Genomic DNA, 15,991 nt, shown 5'->3' on the forward strand with positions numbered 1-15,991 from the left:
GTGTTTTGAATAATTGGTAACCAGATCCATTTTCTGATTCCTGTCTCATTCTTCAAGTTTATCAGTAGGAGAGTCAAAAGATGGTGTTAGTGGGCAGGCTAGGTGATTTAGCGTCCTGTTTTAACACCCGAACCTGATGAACAGCCACACAAGCTGTAATTTAAAGACTAATTCTGATTTCACAGTCAGAAACAAAGTGCATGTCTCTAAATGTGCTATTCAAAACAGTCGTATTAGAAGAAATTATCTTACAGATAATAGCTAACAGTGCTGCCTATGTCTCACAGAATCTCACACGTCACAAAGAGGTGTGAAGGTGCGTGTGCTTTTAGAGGTAAATATTGAAAAATAAGCTATATTTGTAGGTGTAGAAGATTGGATTTTTTTTTCAGTTCATTTTCAAGGATCATAAAAGGCTCCTGGCTTTTCCGTCTGGAGGAGGCCTGCCCTGGATGCAGGTCCCAGAGCCATCCATGGGGCCCAGCGGGTGCTCGGGAGGGTGCAGTTGGTTTGGAGCTGATAGCTGGGAAGGCAGGTTGTACAGAGAAAGGTGGGGTGATGGGCGAGTTGGGAGCGGGTTTTAGGGGATACTCAGGGACGTGGGGTCCTCTTGGGCTCAGGGGGTGTTAAGGACCACAGAGTGGCTTTGGGTGTGTGAGATGAAGGTGTGTCTTATCACAGGAAAGCAAAGAGGAAGGGGGACGTGGCAGGAGAGCAAGGGGGTGTGGGGAGCTGGTGGCATTGAAGATGGAGGGGCTGGTAAGGGGCAGAGGAAGAGCTACTGCGGCAGTGGGAAGGAGCTGACATCCTGTACGGATGAATTGAAGCCTCCAATGGCCTGTGCACTAACTTAAGCTGACCTGCTTTGTCTAGACTGTCTATCCCAGTTCATTCCTGTTTCCCAGGCTTGTAATTAACACTGTAAATAACGGCTCGAGCTGTGAAATATTGCAGTTTTAAGCATGAAGAGGTAGGTTTTACTACTCACAGGGTCATAACTAAGAATGAGTGAGGTAATGAGACTGCCTTACACCTAACTGCTCACTTGCAGGTGATGGGGTGAGAGTCCTGGCAGTATCACCAAGATGCAGACACTTCGCTTTTAGCTGCGCAAAATATTAGCAAGCGTGGTAGCATTCCTCCTGGAATCAGACACAAAGCTCCCCTGGACTGCTGCGGTGCTCAGGCTCAGCCCGCAGTCCTGCCGGTAGTGTCTTGGGGACACAAACAAATATGTAGGAACACTGTCCCTTGTCAGGACTTTTCTGCATCATGTCACAGGCTTGGCTGGACTGTCGGCAGCGCCGAGCATGGTTTGGAGCATGCAGAAGGCAGTCTGTCCCGGGGAGAGCTGGTATCGCACGGGAGGGATATTGCACATCTGTGCCTCACCCGGCAGAGGGCTCCCCTTCTAAGCTAATAAAAATCAGGCTTTATACCTGATTTAACAGAGAACAAAATGCTTTGTTAATCACCATACCTAGGAATGCTGTATTCTTGGTTTAGGTTTTGACAGTGTTTGGTAAAACTGAAACGACATCATTAGAATTTTTTATGGATTTATTTATGCATGTGTATGTATTTGTATGTAAGTGTGTGTAACACATGCAACCTTATCAGTTCTCTTCCTGCTTCATACATAATTTTTTAGAAAAAAAAATGCTTTCTAGATAGAAGAACACTGTGAGTATAACTGCAAAAAATAGTAGGCTGCTGACTTTCTGCAAATACAAATCTATAGATTCAATGGGCACCACTCAAGGTTTTGAAATCTAAATTTAAGTAAAAGTTAAGATAAGGCAATTGTGTGAAAATGCAGGTGTGTGCATGCCAGTATCTTTTTTTGTCACTTGACTCCCTTCTGCAGGATGATCAGGAACTCATTTTTGCACAAGGCACTGGAATCAAACAAAAAAAAAAGTTGGACTTAGGAACAAAGCCTTATCTTTTATCTCTGTGTGGGTACCTGTGCTTTTTAAAATGATAAACAATTCAGTGAACTAGGTTTGGGTTGCCTTTTCTCCTTTGAGAATATGCTTCTGTATTGTGGCCCTATAAACCAAGAAGTGTTATCAACCCCTTCTGTAATTTTAACAGTAAATAGGAGGCATATCAGTTACTGGCAGAAGTTGGAATAGTTCAGAAACACGTTACCATCTCCATTTGAAGCAGGCTGTACCTTTATGACTGTGTGGCTTTAACTTATATATAGAACTGACAATTGTTCAAGTAGGCAAAGGCTAAAACTAGAAAAACAAGGGATTGTTGTAGGTGAAGCTAATCAATCAACTGAAAAAAAACCATAAAAAATGTACTGCAGATATTTGGGTTTTTCTTACAAGGTACAAGTGGGTTTAGTATTTTGTAGCATAGGAGGACTTTGGTAGGTGGAGTGTTCAGGAGGTGAAACCTTTTCAGTGCCATTTTAATGCCATAAGGAGCACAGGCTGATCTCAAGGAACTCAGCTACTGAAGTTCTTACTGTTTCTAACAAGTGGGAGAAGAACATTAATCCCCTTCTCTTCTTTCTGTGAATTAAATCTTGTGATCTGCTTCTCCTCTCACTTTGCATTTATTTCCTTGTTAAAGAATAACTGACAAAGAAGTTAATCTCTGTAGGCAAAGGGGACCAAGCTCTTCAGTTGCTGCTCTGTTCTTTTAGCAAGTCTGATCTCTACCAAACACTAAGGCAAGGAAAATATATTTCACCTAAACTGCTCCCTCTCTGTACAGTCCCTTTTCCCGCCTGCCTGCCCAAGAAATGAATAATCCTGATGTACTGGAGAAACCATGGATACAGACAGGTGGTTTTTTCTACTATTTTCAGTTTATAGGAAATGGATAAAATGCCTCACAGCGTCATGCTAAGGGTCTTCAGGCAGCACCTGTATTTGTGATCCAGAGTGTGTAGGAGGTGATGCTGTGCTTGCAAGCAGGCTATTTTGCTTGCACAGGGCTGCTCTGAGAGATACAGCTCTTTTCAAAGAAGATTTTGATTATGATTTTTTCCCGCAGCAAGTTAGTTAGCCACTTCCTGTATTTGGCTGTTCATGGTACTTTCTCAACTTTAATACTGCACTCAGCAGCCAGTGACAGAGACTATTTTAAGGCCTCTTACAATGGTCTTCTCATTTACTTAGCTAAAATCAGAAAGTTAGCCCTGCATTGGCCACTTGTTAGCTGATGACAACTTTTACTTTGAATCTGTCTCCCCCTCCCCCACCTGAAATCCCTGGCTCAGCAAATATTTGAACCTGCCCAAGTTAATCATGAAACTGAGATCTTTATCTGAGAGACGTGCAAGCTACTGAGGGTGGTGGTTTCTTTTTTTTTTTTTTTACAGTACTAAAGTCAGGTTCACTTTTTAATGATGAACCAGAGTAAGTGGATACCTTCTGCACAGCACAGAGCTTTAAGCAGTTAAGAAGAGAGAGAAGGCTTGGATTTTCTCACTGCATGTTACAGCTTTTTTAGGGATTTTTATGGAACACTGGTTGGAAAGCAGAGCAATCTCTTTCAGATTTTTTTTTTCTTCATTGCTTCAGAGAAGCTTCCTAGTAACAGGAGGTTTTGGAGGGTTTTTTGAGCAAGATTTTTATAAGAGGAAATAAATTAATTTTTCAGGTTATTGGATTGTATTTTCAGGCTGTGTTGCAAGGGTGAGCATTTGCGATGCATAACTTACAAAGTAAGTGATTTTGAATTTCTCTGTGTGTTTTCTTCATCACCTCATGGAAGTATTTAACTATAACTGCTTACCAGGTAGAGCTTTCATGATCTCATGATACATGACTGAAAGTCAAGTACCTCAGCACCTCTCTAGGTTATACAGGGAATGGGGAATCACCTATCTGCCTCCTGTCTTTTCTTGCCTCCAAGCTAGGCTAGACTAAGCTGAGCGCTAACCTGATTATACAAGTGTGGGCAGTCCAGAATTTGGCCACCAGTGAAACCCTGGAGAAGTAATTTGTCCTGAAAGCCTTTATTCAACAGAATGAAAAAATCTTACTGATCCCACATGAGACCTAAATGCAGCAATGTAGTCTTGTAGGAATTCTTCATAACCTAATTTAAATAATTACTTTGGCAACTGAACTGTTTGGGTAGCAGGTGGGCTAAACCTCCAAGTTCAGTGTTTGGACTTGTGTCTGGGATGATTTTAAGTATCCTGTTTCATTTTGGAAATGGAAGGAATCTTGGGAGCACGTCTACCTAAACAGGGAGGAGAGAGTCTACTTCAGAATGAATTTAGGCTTGTTAACCTATAAAGCAAACTAGCATGCATTTTTTTGTAGCTGTTGGTACTCCAGACATGTTCTTGTGTGTTAATGCTTGTCTAAAAGGAGTAAGTTGCTGAGGGGCACAGAGAGGGGGTAGATATATGTGAAATATTTGGGAAGGATATAAATTGTCTTAATTTTTTTAATGAGTATTTGTGAGATAGAGCACATTTCAGCCACACCAGGATTTCTTATGATGTAGGCACAGATAGTTGCTACAGCTACTCTTTGTTGTGGTTATTTTTGGTATCTGGTTTTCTGCCCCCATAGATTATAGTGAGTATAAAGCATTCACATTGCTTTACATAGCATTCTGCTCTGGAATTAGTAGTCTATTCTGTGCATGTTTCTTCCAAGAGGTCTGAAAGAGAGTTACATTCAGCAGTTAGGGAGGGGGTCGGTAAGAAGGAATATTTCTAAATGGTAGGAGGATACTGATGACATAAAGTCAAGTGAGGAGGGAGACACTGACAAGGGACTCATGCTTTTAAAAACAATTAACTTGATAAATATCTCAATGAGAACAGAGTAGAGAAACAGTGTGAAAAGGCAGACTAAATCTTGTTGTATCCTGACAGACTGGCTTTTTATGTTCAGCAAAATCACGTTTCAAGATCTTGCTCAGTTTTGACTTTCTTCCATGGCAAGTCTACTGCATGTGAGATTGTAATACTTGGTTTTTGGACTTGAAAATGAGCTAATCTAGATCAATTGGAATTGTATTTTATTACAAAATTCTAAGGGGGGAAGACATCTCTGCAGTAAACACATTTTATATGATAATATCAAGTATATCAGACCTGTGTGTCCATTAAAATAACAGAAATCTGCAGAGTTTAAAAATATAATCTGTATTTCGTTATGCAGAGATATATGTGCCTCTCTGTGTGTGTATGTGTAAAATTGGTGTGTAATGGATACACACACACACACAGAGTCATGCTCTTTTCCCTTCTGCACCTTTAATATGTACAGTAGGTCCAGAAGCCTTTTAAAGCTTTTTGAATGGTAAACTTCAGGCATCCAAGCAGGAGAATGCAACTGAGATGTGACCGACTTACTTCTAAAGGGAGCTGCCCTGTGTGTGTGTGCATGTGTCATGTGCGCGTGTGTGTAAGAGCTACGTGCTGCAGCATATCAGCCTTTTGTCATCCTGCCAGGATTGGACTGTACCATGCTGCAAAGTCAGGAAAACGAGCCAGGAAGGCAGGCGAGGAGAGCCCACTTGCTCCTTTTGTTTGTAATACCAGGTTTATATTGCAGTTCTGCTAAATGTAGATTCTTTCCAAAACTGAAATTGTTTTAAGATTAATGTAGAACAAAATGATGAAACAGGAGTGGTCTGGTGACATTATTTTGACATGATTGGCTGAGGATTATGATGTAATAGGTTACAGTGCAGCCCCTTATAGGTTTTAAAATGAATTCCAAGACACCATTACAAAGACAGCCTGACTCTTTTCTTGTATCTGAGCTTACTCAGTGAAACTCACACAAATGTACAATACTGTTTGGAATATGGAAGAACTGGATATAGAATATCCTAAGACAGATATAAATTGTGGCACAGACTTGATGTTTTACATAGAAATGGATCCACCAGGTAAAACTGCAGTCTTATTATGGAAGACTTAATTCATGTTGGTCTTTACAATAGCTGCTGAAAAATTCTTAGTGGATATGTAGGATTTCTTTACTTTGTCATTGATACAAATAGTTTTTCTTTTTCCTTTTTTTCATGAATTAGAATTAAATTGTGGTTTTGTGCATGGTTATAGTAATTAGAATCATAACCTGTAGAAATACCTGTCTGCTTACTAAATTGAATTTTTACTGAATTGACCTGTTTCTGTTTTGATTTTAGTCTGTCAGATGTAGTTCTAGTTCTGCTATTATATCGTAAAAAAATTGTATTTATTTTGTTATTATTTTTGCTATCTCTGTTCCACACTGTGACTAAAAGGAGATGCTGTCATAACACTTTTATTTTCTGAAACAGTGATTACAAATCATTGGTTTGGACTGTTTGAGGAAAAACAGATTTTATAATCTAGCAATATTAATTGAATACCTGATATTGCATCACTTTTTCATATCATAAAAATATTATGCTATCTTGATATTCACTGCAACTTTAAAAACATTGTCTTTTGTAGCCACTCACAATATATGTGTAAGGCGGGGACGTTCGTAAAGAATGATGTACTTACTGGAGAACTAAAAGAGCTGGGTTGATTTTTAATCCTGATTCCAATGTAGTCCCGTTTGCTACTAAGTCAGGAGTGCTGCAGTATCTTCTCTGGCACCCACTGTTTTACGTATGCAGCTTTGACATTGAGAAAAGGGGGATGTGGTTTTTAATCAGTGCTGGCATTTGGAACACAACTTATTGTGTAGAATACTAAGATTAGCACAAGGGATATTTGGGTCACAGATGGGTTTCTTAAAGTGTTTTTTTGGCAAATCATTGCACAGAATGCTGAGGATCACAAAACCCCAGTTCTTCTTAAAATATACAGTATTGCTGTGGGTTTGCACCTTTTATTACTTAGCTTCTAGGTAAGGAAGCAGCAACATTCCTCTAAGATCATTACATAGGAGGAAAAAAAAAGAAATTTTACCTGTTTTATGATTTATATTCACCTGAAGATAGTTGATGAAGGTAAAAGCAAACTTCAGAATTTTTTTTTTCTCAAATGCTTTCTTCACAGGGGGAGGAGATGAAAGTGGTGTTATATTTTGCTTGAAATATATTATTGCAAGAGTAACATACTTTTTTGAAACAGTACGTCTTTCTTGTTGAATTATGTTGTGTTCAGTAAAATATCTTGACTCCTCTACTGCCTTTCAAAAACTGTTAGTGATGGAAAATTCTGGTTTGTAACTATTTTTTTTTTTCTCATTCATGTAATATTGTGTAATTTCAAGGAATATATGGTCAGGTTTTCAATGAGTTATAATCAACTCTTTTTTTTTCCCCTTTCATCTGCAGCACTGCCTCCTAAGCCACCGAAACCTAATACTGTAACTAACAACGGCATGAATAACAACATGTCATTACAAGATGCTGAATGGTACTGGGGAGATATCTCAAGGTAAATCAGCTCAAGACATGTATTTCTTACGTTTGGCTTTATGTTCTTGCTATGCTATTCTGTGTGTATGTATTATGCTTAAGTATAAGAAAATTACAGGTCTAAGAGCCAGTTTTAGGATATTTTCAAATACAAACATATTATGGTTATATTATTCCAAACATGACTAAAAAGTTACTGGCAATCAGTTAGAATGTAGCATGTGAAATGATTGTTCTGTTACATTTAGACAGCTATATGAAATGCTAGCATGAAAGGACAACACCAAGGAATAAGTATTCTCTTCTTGTCTTTCATCCAGAACCTCAACTGTAGGCACAATAGTTAACAAGCCAGACTAACAAGTGCCATATACTAGCAACATTTTTAACTGTACTATATATAGATACATTAGACCAGCACTGGCTGCTCCAATTGTGCAGGCTTGTATGAACAAGCAGAAAGACCTTTGCATTAATATAATTTTGTCCAGCAGTGAGAGGACATAGGATATACCATTTTTATATCACAGTTGTTCTCCAGCAATGTTAAATAAGCTATTAAATAACTGTATTTATTAATACAGAGATCAAGAAGGCTTATAAAAGCCATTTATTTTAAAAAAAGACTTTAGAGCACAGTGAGAGGATAAATGAGTGACAAGTAGCTGAAATGATTGGTTACTTTTGCTTTCATTTTAGAGAAGAAGTAAATGAGAAGCTTCGAGACACTGCTGATGGTACCTTTTTGGTACGAGATGCTTCAACCAAAATGCATGGGGACTACACACTTACGCTAAGGTAAGATTAGTTATGCTAGGTCTGTAATACTTGACCGTAAAATGCAATACTGCATTTAAAAAACAGCGTTCTTTAGGAAATAGTACTTGAAGTATGCTTAACTTTTCAACAAACTATTTGCAGGAAAGGAGGAAATAACAAATTAATCAAAATATTTCATCGAGATGGAAAATACGGCTTTTCTGACCCATTAACTTTCAACTCTGTGGTCGAGCTAATAAACCACTACCGGAATGAATCTCTAGCCCAGTATAATCCTAAACTGGATGTAAAATTACTGTATCCAGTATCCAAGTACCAGCAGGTAATTTGGTCTATTTTCTTTGCATTTCACTTGAATACAGAGAAATTACTGCGGAGTGGGGAGTCATTTATCATAAAGAACTTCAGCTCTGTTAATATTTGAAAAAATAAAGTAGGTATAAAAATAGATATTTTTGTTTAAAACCAGCACAGTTTGCATATAAATAATTAAATTTAAATACTGCAGATACATTATTAAGAAATAAACTTGTTAATAAATATCCCACTTATTAATGATGAAATATATCTTTTTCAGTATAAAGCTGAACACTTGCAATGCAAAATTGCTTTTTGTCATTAATTTCTCATTTGCATATTGTGCATATAGTATATATTATATCTCCATATTGATGAAAGAGGAGTCACGTTTACCATGTAACTATCCAGGCATTTTTAAGCAATTTTAGCCTGAAAATCTGTCTAATATAACTGTTTCTTTACGGAGTATCTTTCCTTCTGCTCATCATTCCAGGATCAAGTTGTAAAAGAGGATAGCATTGAAGCAGTGGGAAAGAAATTACATGAATATAATACCCAGTTCCAAGAAAAAAGCCGAGAATATGACAGACTCTACGAAGACTACACAAGAACATCTCAGGTGAGCTAAATTTAAAACCAAAGGGAGAATGGAAGACACCTGTAGATTTAGAAGAGTATTACTGTAAAAGCATACTGCCATCTTCCTCCATCCTCCTCTCCCTCCCTTCTGCCACCACTACCATTGCCGAAAAGGGGAAACATACCTGATGTGCTTGCTTGGTATAGCAGAATCGCTTACTCACGTTTAAACAGTCACCACCAGTAACCTAACCCACCCTGTGCCCAAGTCTGACACCTGCATCCACAGTAAGCACAGAACTATCTTGATTTACCAACACTTCTGCATACTGACCTCATTAAGCTGAGTTACAGTTTTCAAGACACATTTGCAGGGAAGCGTTGTATTTTATTACAAGTTTTTGAAGGGTCTGTTTTCATCAGTGCAGGGCAGAGAGATGACGTGTAGTGCCGGAATGAAAAGCTGCCTCTATCCTTCTTTCAACTTAATCAATTACTAGCCAAGTCTTGAAGTGCCAGTGAATTAGTGCTGTTTTACAGACCCAGAATCAAGACTGCTTCTTGGGACATGGTTTAGTAGGTATGGTGGTGTTGGGTTGACGGTTGAACTGATGATCTTAGAGGTCCTTTTCAACCTTAGTGATTCCTAGTTTTACTTCCATTAAAAAATAATCCAGCCACCAAGCCAGGAAACATGAAATTAATTATTACTCTACCCTTAATTGGTTTAGTGGTGGACTTGGTAGTGTTAGGCTAATGGTTGGACTTGATGATCTTAAAGGTCTTTTCCAACCTAAACTATTCTATGATTCTGTGATTCTTAAAATGTGCAGGAAATACACCTAAAAATAATTGACGAAAGGTGGAGAAGTGCAGGCAACTTGAACTAATGACTTAAAAGACTTAGCTACTGACTAGCTATGTAGGGGTAGGAGGATGGACTAGATGACCTCTTGAGACCTGTGCAGGCCAGTATCTTACACTTTTGTTTCAGAAAGCCAGATGTGCCTCTAAGGACATTAGTTGATATGAAGGGCAAAGTGCATTGCCATAAGGCTCTAATCATCACAAATAAAACTTATTTATACAAAATAAGGATTGTAGCTAGCTCTTTGTCTAGCAGTTTTTCTTTCTTGGAAAACCTCATCATGGTAGCCTTTTGCACAGGCCTGTTCCCTCTGTTTTATAAGGCTCTGCAGACAGAATGCATTCTGGTAAAGGGATATTGAAGTCTTCTGTTACAATATACTGAAGTGTTTCTGTGATACAAGCCAATAAATCATCCCCTCTGTCTGATAACAACTGTAATAACAATTATTTTATTTTCAGGAAATTCAAATGAAAAGAACAGCTATTGAAGCATTTAATGAAACAATAAAAATATTTGAAGAGCAGTGCCAGACGCAAGAAAGATACAGTAAGGAATACATTGAAAAATTTAAGCGAGAAGGAAATGAAAAAGAAATACAAAGGTCAGTATTTGTATTTGCATTTCAAATTGTATGATTTTGAAGAACGAAACAGTGCCAAGTATAGATCTGCCTAAAACTAAAGCAAGATGGCAAGTGTAAAGTTGTTCAGTTGTAAGCAAAGCAAGCCTCAAATGGGGTAGATGTCAACTTGCAAAATGTATAGCTACATCTAGAGAAATAATCTGTTCTCTTAAGTGTCTACACTGCTAAATAGCAGTTATGAATAAGACGTCATCAGAGTGTAACCTACCACATTATTCCACTCAGAATCATGCACAACTATGAAAAACTGAAGTCTCGAATAAGTGAAATTGTGGACAGCAGGCGTAGATTAGAAGAGGATTTAAAGAAGCAAGCAGCTGAATATAGAGAGATAGACAAGCGTATGAACAGCATTAAGCCAGACCTCATACAGCTGAGGAAGACAAGAGATCAGTACTTGATGTGAGTATCATTATGAATTAACAAAATTTTTAATTTTTTTTTATTGGTATCCAATTTCTGTGACTAACAATTAATCTTATTTGCAATTGTCCAGGTGGCTGACTCAAAAAGGTGTTCGGCAAAAGAAGCTAAATGAATGGCTTGGAAATGAAAATACAGAAGAGTGAGTATTAAAAGATTTAAGTATTTCTGGTATTTCAAATCATCTTATGCAAAAGTGAGATAAATCATATTTAATTACTGGACCACAGAGAGGAAATCTCAAGCCTCGGTCTCCGATAACAATGCACACCGTTAATACATGGCAGCCTCCATTATGCAAGTAATAGAAGGGACTCTGTGTCACCCCCTACTCTCCGTTATTCAGGGAAGTGCATATAATCAAGTTACTATAGCAAAGCACTGGAATTTAACCTATGTCTTTATTCTTACCAGCAAAATAAAGATCATAAGGTGTTAGCATCTTACAGAGATCCCATATGAATGGATAAATTGTTCAGAAGGTCTCTTAGGCATGGGCAGGCTCTTTCCAAATTTCAAGTGTTGGTACTGTGGTGCTATCTAGTACAGTGGTACCCAGATCAGTATATCACATTGCTATTGGAGGTGATAAAATTGTATATGCTGAAGAGTGGTCCTCCTCTGGTTTTGTGGTCTGGTTAATTTTTCTGGGAAATGGCAGGATAGTGTTCTGTCATTTCAGCAATTCAGTTTGCTGTAGGTTCTGACAGGGGCTTGGCTAATTAATATGTTTCACTTCATCCTGGGAAAAAAGCAAAAAGCACCTGGGTGGTGTGAAATTTGAAGAAAAACAAGCCACTAAATAATATCAAAAGTGTAGTAACAGTGAAGAATGAGCAAATAGAAAAACAAAGTTGTCTTGAGTAATATTCATATTCATATCAAAATTTTCTGCCTATGTAGTTTCCTGTGAATGCCTTTTACACTGCCTGGCTGAACATACAGCAAAACAGCAGACTGACAATGACTGTTTTATGGATTTACATGCTAGCCTTGTCCACATCTATTTTAATTTGGCTTACTGTATTGAGTCTCCTACTGTTATCCTGAAAATTGTGCATCTCTGCTGTGGCTGCACTGGTAGAAGCAGGGGATAAAAATGGCATACACGTTTTAAAGCCATGTTGTTCGCTCAGTCTTAGCACAGCTCAGAGATGGTATGATGGAGAATATGTAGGCATGTCTTTCCAGTAGTATTCCCATCACTTAAACAGTAGACAAAGCACAGTGCCAGGCCATAGTTTTAATGTAGCATCAAAATAGTAAGTGAAACTATTTAAACACTTTTCTCTCAGTCTGTGACTCCCCTTGCCAGTGAGTCTGGTAAGTGGCTAGGTTTCTGCTGAAAAATTAAACTTCCAGAATATGACTTCAGAAAAAAGTTGTAATGCAGAAAAAAATGAATATAATGAGCAGCAGGAAAAACAGGAATCGCTTTCTCTAGGTGCTGGTTGAAAATAGAGCCACTGCTGAATGCATTTGAATATCATGCAGGACAAAGGAGTACGATGGGATAAGGGACCTGTCATCTGAAACAGAAGAACCCTTCTGCTTTCTGAAAAATTGAATTCTGTGTGAGATTGCTGATTTCTTTAGGCTACTTAGAGAATCTTCAGAAAGACAGAACTGTGGATGAGTGAGAAGTCATGTTTTCTTAGACCAAGGAAAACTGATTAAAAACCTATTACAGAGAGAATAAATATGTTAGCGAAACACAGATTGCAAGTTAAGCAGGAGAGGCAGGGCCCACCAGCACAGGCTGCTGGTGGAGCAGGGAGCTCTGGAACGGCAGAATATCAAAGTGGTGTCCACACAGCTGAACCAGACACACCTTCTTTCATGCTGGGCTTTAGCTTGGAGCATTCTCCACAACTTTGAATCACCTTTATAGTTGGTGGCTGGTTTGGTAGAGAAGGGCCTATATTATATACTCTTCTCACAATCTAGTTACAAGGAGAGAACGATCACTCTACTATTCTACCCTTTCCACCAAGCCATCTCCCCTATAAATAATTAATCTGTCTACCTGTACAACTGCTCATAGCTTTCACAAGCAGCAGCTGTGGTTGATATGTTGCATGATTTTTCACTGCTGACCAAGTGTTCTCATCTTTGGAAATGAAGCTGACTCAGAGGATATTGATTTCATTGGGCTTGCTATTTACCAAAACAGTGAGCAACAGTGGAAGTACTGAATTGCTCACAGCAGACTCTGAAAGATAACACAGCATCCTGTTATATCCTTCCTCAGATTTACATGAGTGTTTTTAAAAGAAACAGGAACCATAACTTACATTTTATTTTTATTCAGTGGTTTAGATGGTGCAGTATTACATGGTTTACATCCCTGGTTTTACCTGGGATGTAAACTGACTATTTTTTTTAAGTAATATGAAATTGCAGCTACTTAATTCATGGATTTTGCTCTGCTATGTGTTTCACAAACACATTTTGTCCTGTTTCAACAGCCAATACTCTATGGTAGAAGATGATGAGGATTTGCCCCATCATGATGAGAGAACATGGAATGTGGGAAATATCAATAGAAGCCAAGCTGAAAATTTGCTGCGGGGAAAGCGAGATGGAACATTCCTTGTTCGAGAGAGCAGCAAACAGGGCTGCTATGCCTGCTCTGTTGTGTATGTACCCTAATTTGTGAATGATGTAACCAACATTTGAGGCACCTGCCTTGAGCCAGGGGCAGATAGGCACTTCCATATGCATGGACTCCATTGGACCTTTGGGCTTAGAAGCAGACCAACAAGTCCTGAGGCCATCCTTATTGCTGCTCCATTTCCTACACAACTCAGACCTGTGCCACTCCCACAGATGAGCCTTACACAGAAGGGAAACCAAAGCATGGATGCACTCCTTTATGTGCAGCTGCTAAGTCCTGCCTGTCTCCTGCCTCCCTAAGCTAATACAACATCTGGGAATTTGGGTTAAACCTGGGCTTTTACCATTATCCACCACAGAAGTCAGGAATTCTGCGTAGTGTCTAGCATCTTAAGATTTATTGCCAATACCTTATTTTCTAACTTAACTTTATGTATTGACAAACTAAAAACTGGTTGTTTTTTTTCCTCTTTAGGGTGGATGGAGAAGTAAAGCACTGTGTGATAAACAAAACACCTACTGGGTATGGATTTGCAGAGCCATATAACTTGTACAACTCACTCAAAGAACTGGTGCTACATTATCAACACACATCACTCGTGCAGCACAATGACTCTCTCAATGTCACACTAGCCTACCCAGTATATGCACAGCAGAGGCGATGAAGATCTTAATACTCTGGGTTTTTTGGTTTTTTTCTAAAGAAAAGATCTGACAACATTGAGGTCTCTGGAGAGAGAAGGCTCCTTTCAGCCTTACTCAAGAATTTGAGCTGCAGTATCAAAGCTGTCTGTCTTCAGATGGGACTAGAGCTTTCCTTCACAACTGCAGTGGGAGAGATCACAGTATTAAGCTGTGAACGTATGTTTCTAATTTGAAGTGCTTTTTTTTTTTTAATTAAGAAAAGAAAAACACAAGAGAGAGAAATCCTAACCTGACCTCCCTGCAGGGACATAGAGGCCTTTAACCATGGTGCTTGTTTACGACCACTTCTGAAGCTTTACCAGCTAGAACATTGGATTCTCCAGACACAAGGTGTAAGAGGTCTTTTTCATTCAGTTTTTGGAATTCCGTGGTCACGACCTGGCTTGGATTTGATGTTGCTGCACTCAGTGGATCCAGACACACAGCATTGTGGATTTTTTGGTTTCTAGTGAATGATATGTAGCAGAATGGCACTTTCATTTCTAAGGGACACTTTAAAAGGACTTCAGTTACAGTATGTTATTCAGAGTAATTGTAATAGCAAAGTGCCAGGAAGTGTTTTGTTTAGACGTTTAAAAATCCTGTTTTAAGAATATATTTAAGACTGAAGAAAACAGGACTTGCAATGGCATACAGTATATAATAATGTACATAGAATTGGATGACTAACTATCATTGACGGAAACTATCAATACCAAACTGCTTCTCTTTTCCCTTTTCTGTTTGCTGAAAGCTGAATTCTTAGACTGTGCTATGCAATACTGAGTTTTCTTTAGGCTGTAGTCTTCTCTCAAGCATATCTACAGGTTAAGCTTGTTTTTCTTTCTTGTTTCCTTCTCTTCTTTCTTCTTTCTTTTGCCTGAGAATATTTTTCCTGATGATTATTTTTTGTTACTCATTTTGTTGGCTGGTGTGGTTTTTGTTTTTTTTTTTAAATGTACAGGAAGCCAGCAAGAGTTGGCTTCAGAGTTAAAACTATGATATTTTGCAATTTTCTTTGTATAGAATATTGAGCTACTAGCTCAAAGTTTTAAAAAGTTCGTAATTTTTTTTTTGACTAAATATTTTGTTGGGCAGTGCCTGATAAGCTTCAAAGCTGCTTTATTCAATAAAAAAAAAAAATATGAACATTACAGAATATCACTGAGTCCAACAATATTGTTTCAGAGATATCTTTAGAATACGGTACCACGCTATGTTTGCTTCTTGAAGCATTTTGGACTTGTATCATGATTGTCTTTGTATTTGGAAGACAAAACATTGTGTATTCTTCTCTGATAGTGATTGCAGAAAAAAAAGGGGATAGATAGTTTGGATTTCAGAATGAATCCAATCTTCATAGTAAATAAATGACTTCTTGACCTACTGTGGCAGAATTTTTGTCAGCATGTAAAGGTATTTTCATTTCATATGAAGGAAGTTTCTCTAATCTGTTGCCTATGTTTGTTTTTTGTATTAGTATTGTGAAAAAAAAAAATGCTCCTGTCTTTACTGAGAACGTTTGGATACAACATAGAGTGAATTAAGACTGGAAAATGTCTGTTTTGAATATGATTAGGCTGTCATATTTAACATTTTGGATTTATTTTCCTAGTTTGTAGGCTGAGGCAGTATCAAAGTGAACACTTCTATAATTTCAGGCACCAGAGACTTGCAGAATTATGGTTTAGTTAAAGGAAACAATATATGAATCCCACTAGAGCAAACTTAATAAGAAT

At 38.2% G+C, this 15,991-nt stretch overlaps 1 protein-coding gene across 5 annotated transcripts in view; it reads left to right on the forward strand.

Annotated features, from left to right (window-relative positions):
- The window catches only part of PIK3R1 (phosphoinositide-3-kinase regulatory subunit 1), a 56,730-nt gene extending 41,519 nt beyond the window's left edge, over window positions 1-15,211 (forward strand). Inside the window, exons 1-10 of one of the 5 annotated variants that reach the window (XM_009492562.2) lie at window positions 3,445-3,688; window positions 7,273-7,375; window positions 8,056-8,154; window positions 8,278-8,458; window positions 8,930-9,055; window positions 10,345-10,487; window positions 10,755-10,931; window positions 11,026-11,094; window positions 13,421-13,591; window positions 14,044-15,211. In XM_009492562.2, the coding sequence (XP_009490837.1) occupies window positions 3,673-3,688; window positions 7,273-7,375; window positions 8,056-8,154; window positions 8,278-8,458; window positions 8,930-9,055; window positions 10,345-10,487; window positions 10,755-10,931; window positions 11,026-11,094; window positions 13,421-13,591; window positions 14,044-14,233 (1,275 nt within the window). In that variant the 5' untranslated portion in view covers window positions 3,445-3,672 and the 3' untranslated portion in view covers window positions 14,234-15,211. Of the gene's footprint in view, window positions 1-3,444; window positions 3,689-5,777; window positions 5,884-7,272; window positions 7,376-8,055; window positions 8,155-8,277; window positions 8,459-8,929; window positions 9,056-10,344; window positions 10,488-10,754; window positions 10,932-11,025; window positions 11,095-13,420; window positions 13,592-14,043 lie in introns of those variants that run through there. The other 4 variants (XM_009492561.2, XM_009492560.2, XM_075726000.1 and 1 more) reach the window with 4 other exon arrangements.
- The last annotated feature ends 780 nt before the right edge of the window (window positions 15,212-15,991 follow it).

The sequence above is a fragment of the Pelecanus crispus genome, chromosome Z (assembly GCF_030463565.1).
Source record: "Pelecanus crispus isolate bPelCri1 chromosome Z, bPelCri1.pri, whole genome shotgun sequence".
In the NCBI taxonomy this organism is placed as follows: Eukaryota; Metazoa; Chordata; class Aves; order Pelecaniformes; family Pelecanidae; genus Pelecanus; species Pelecanus crispus.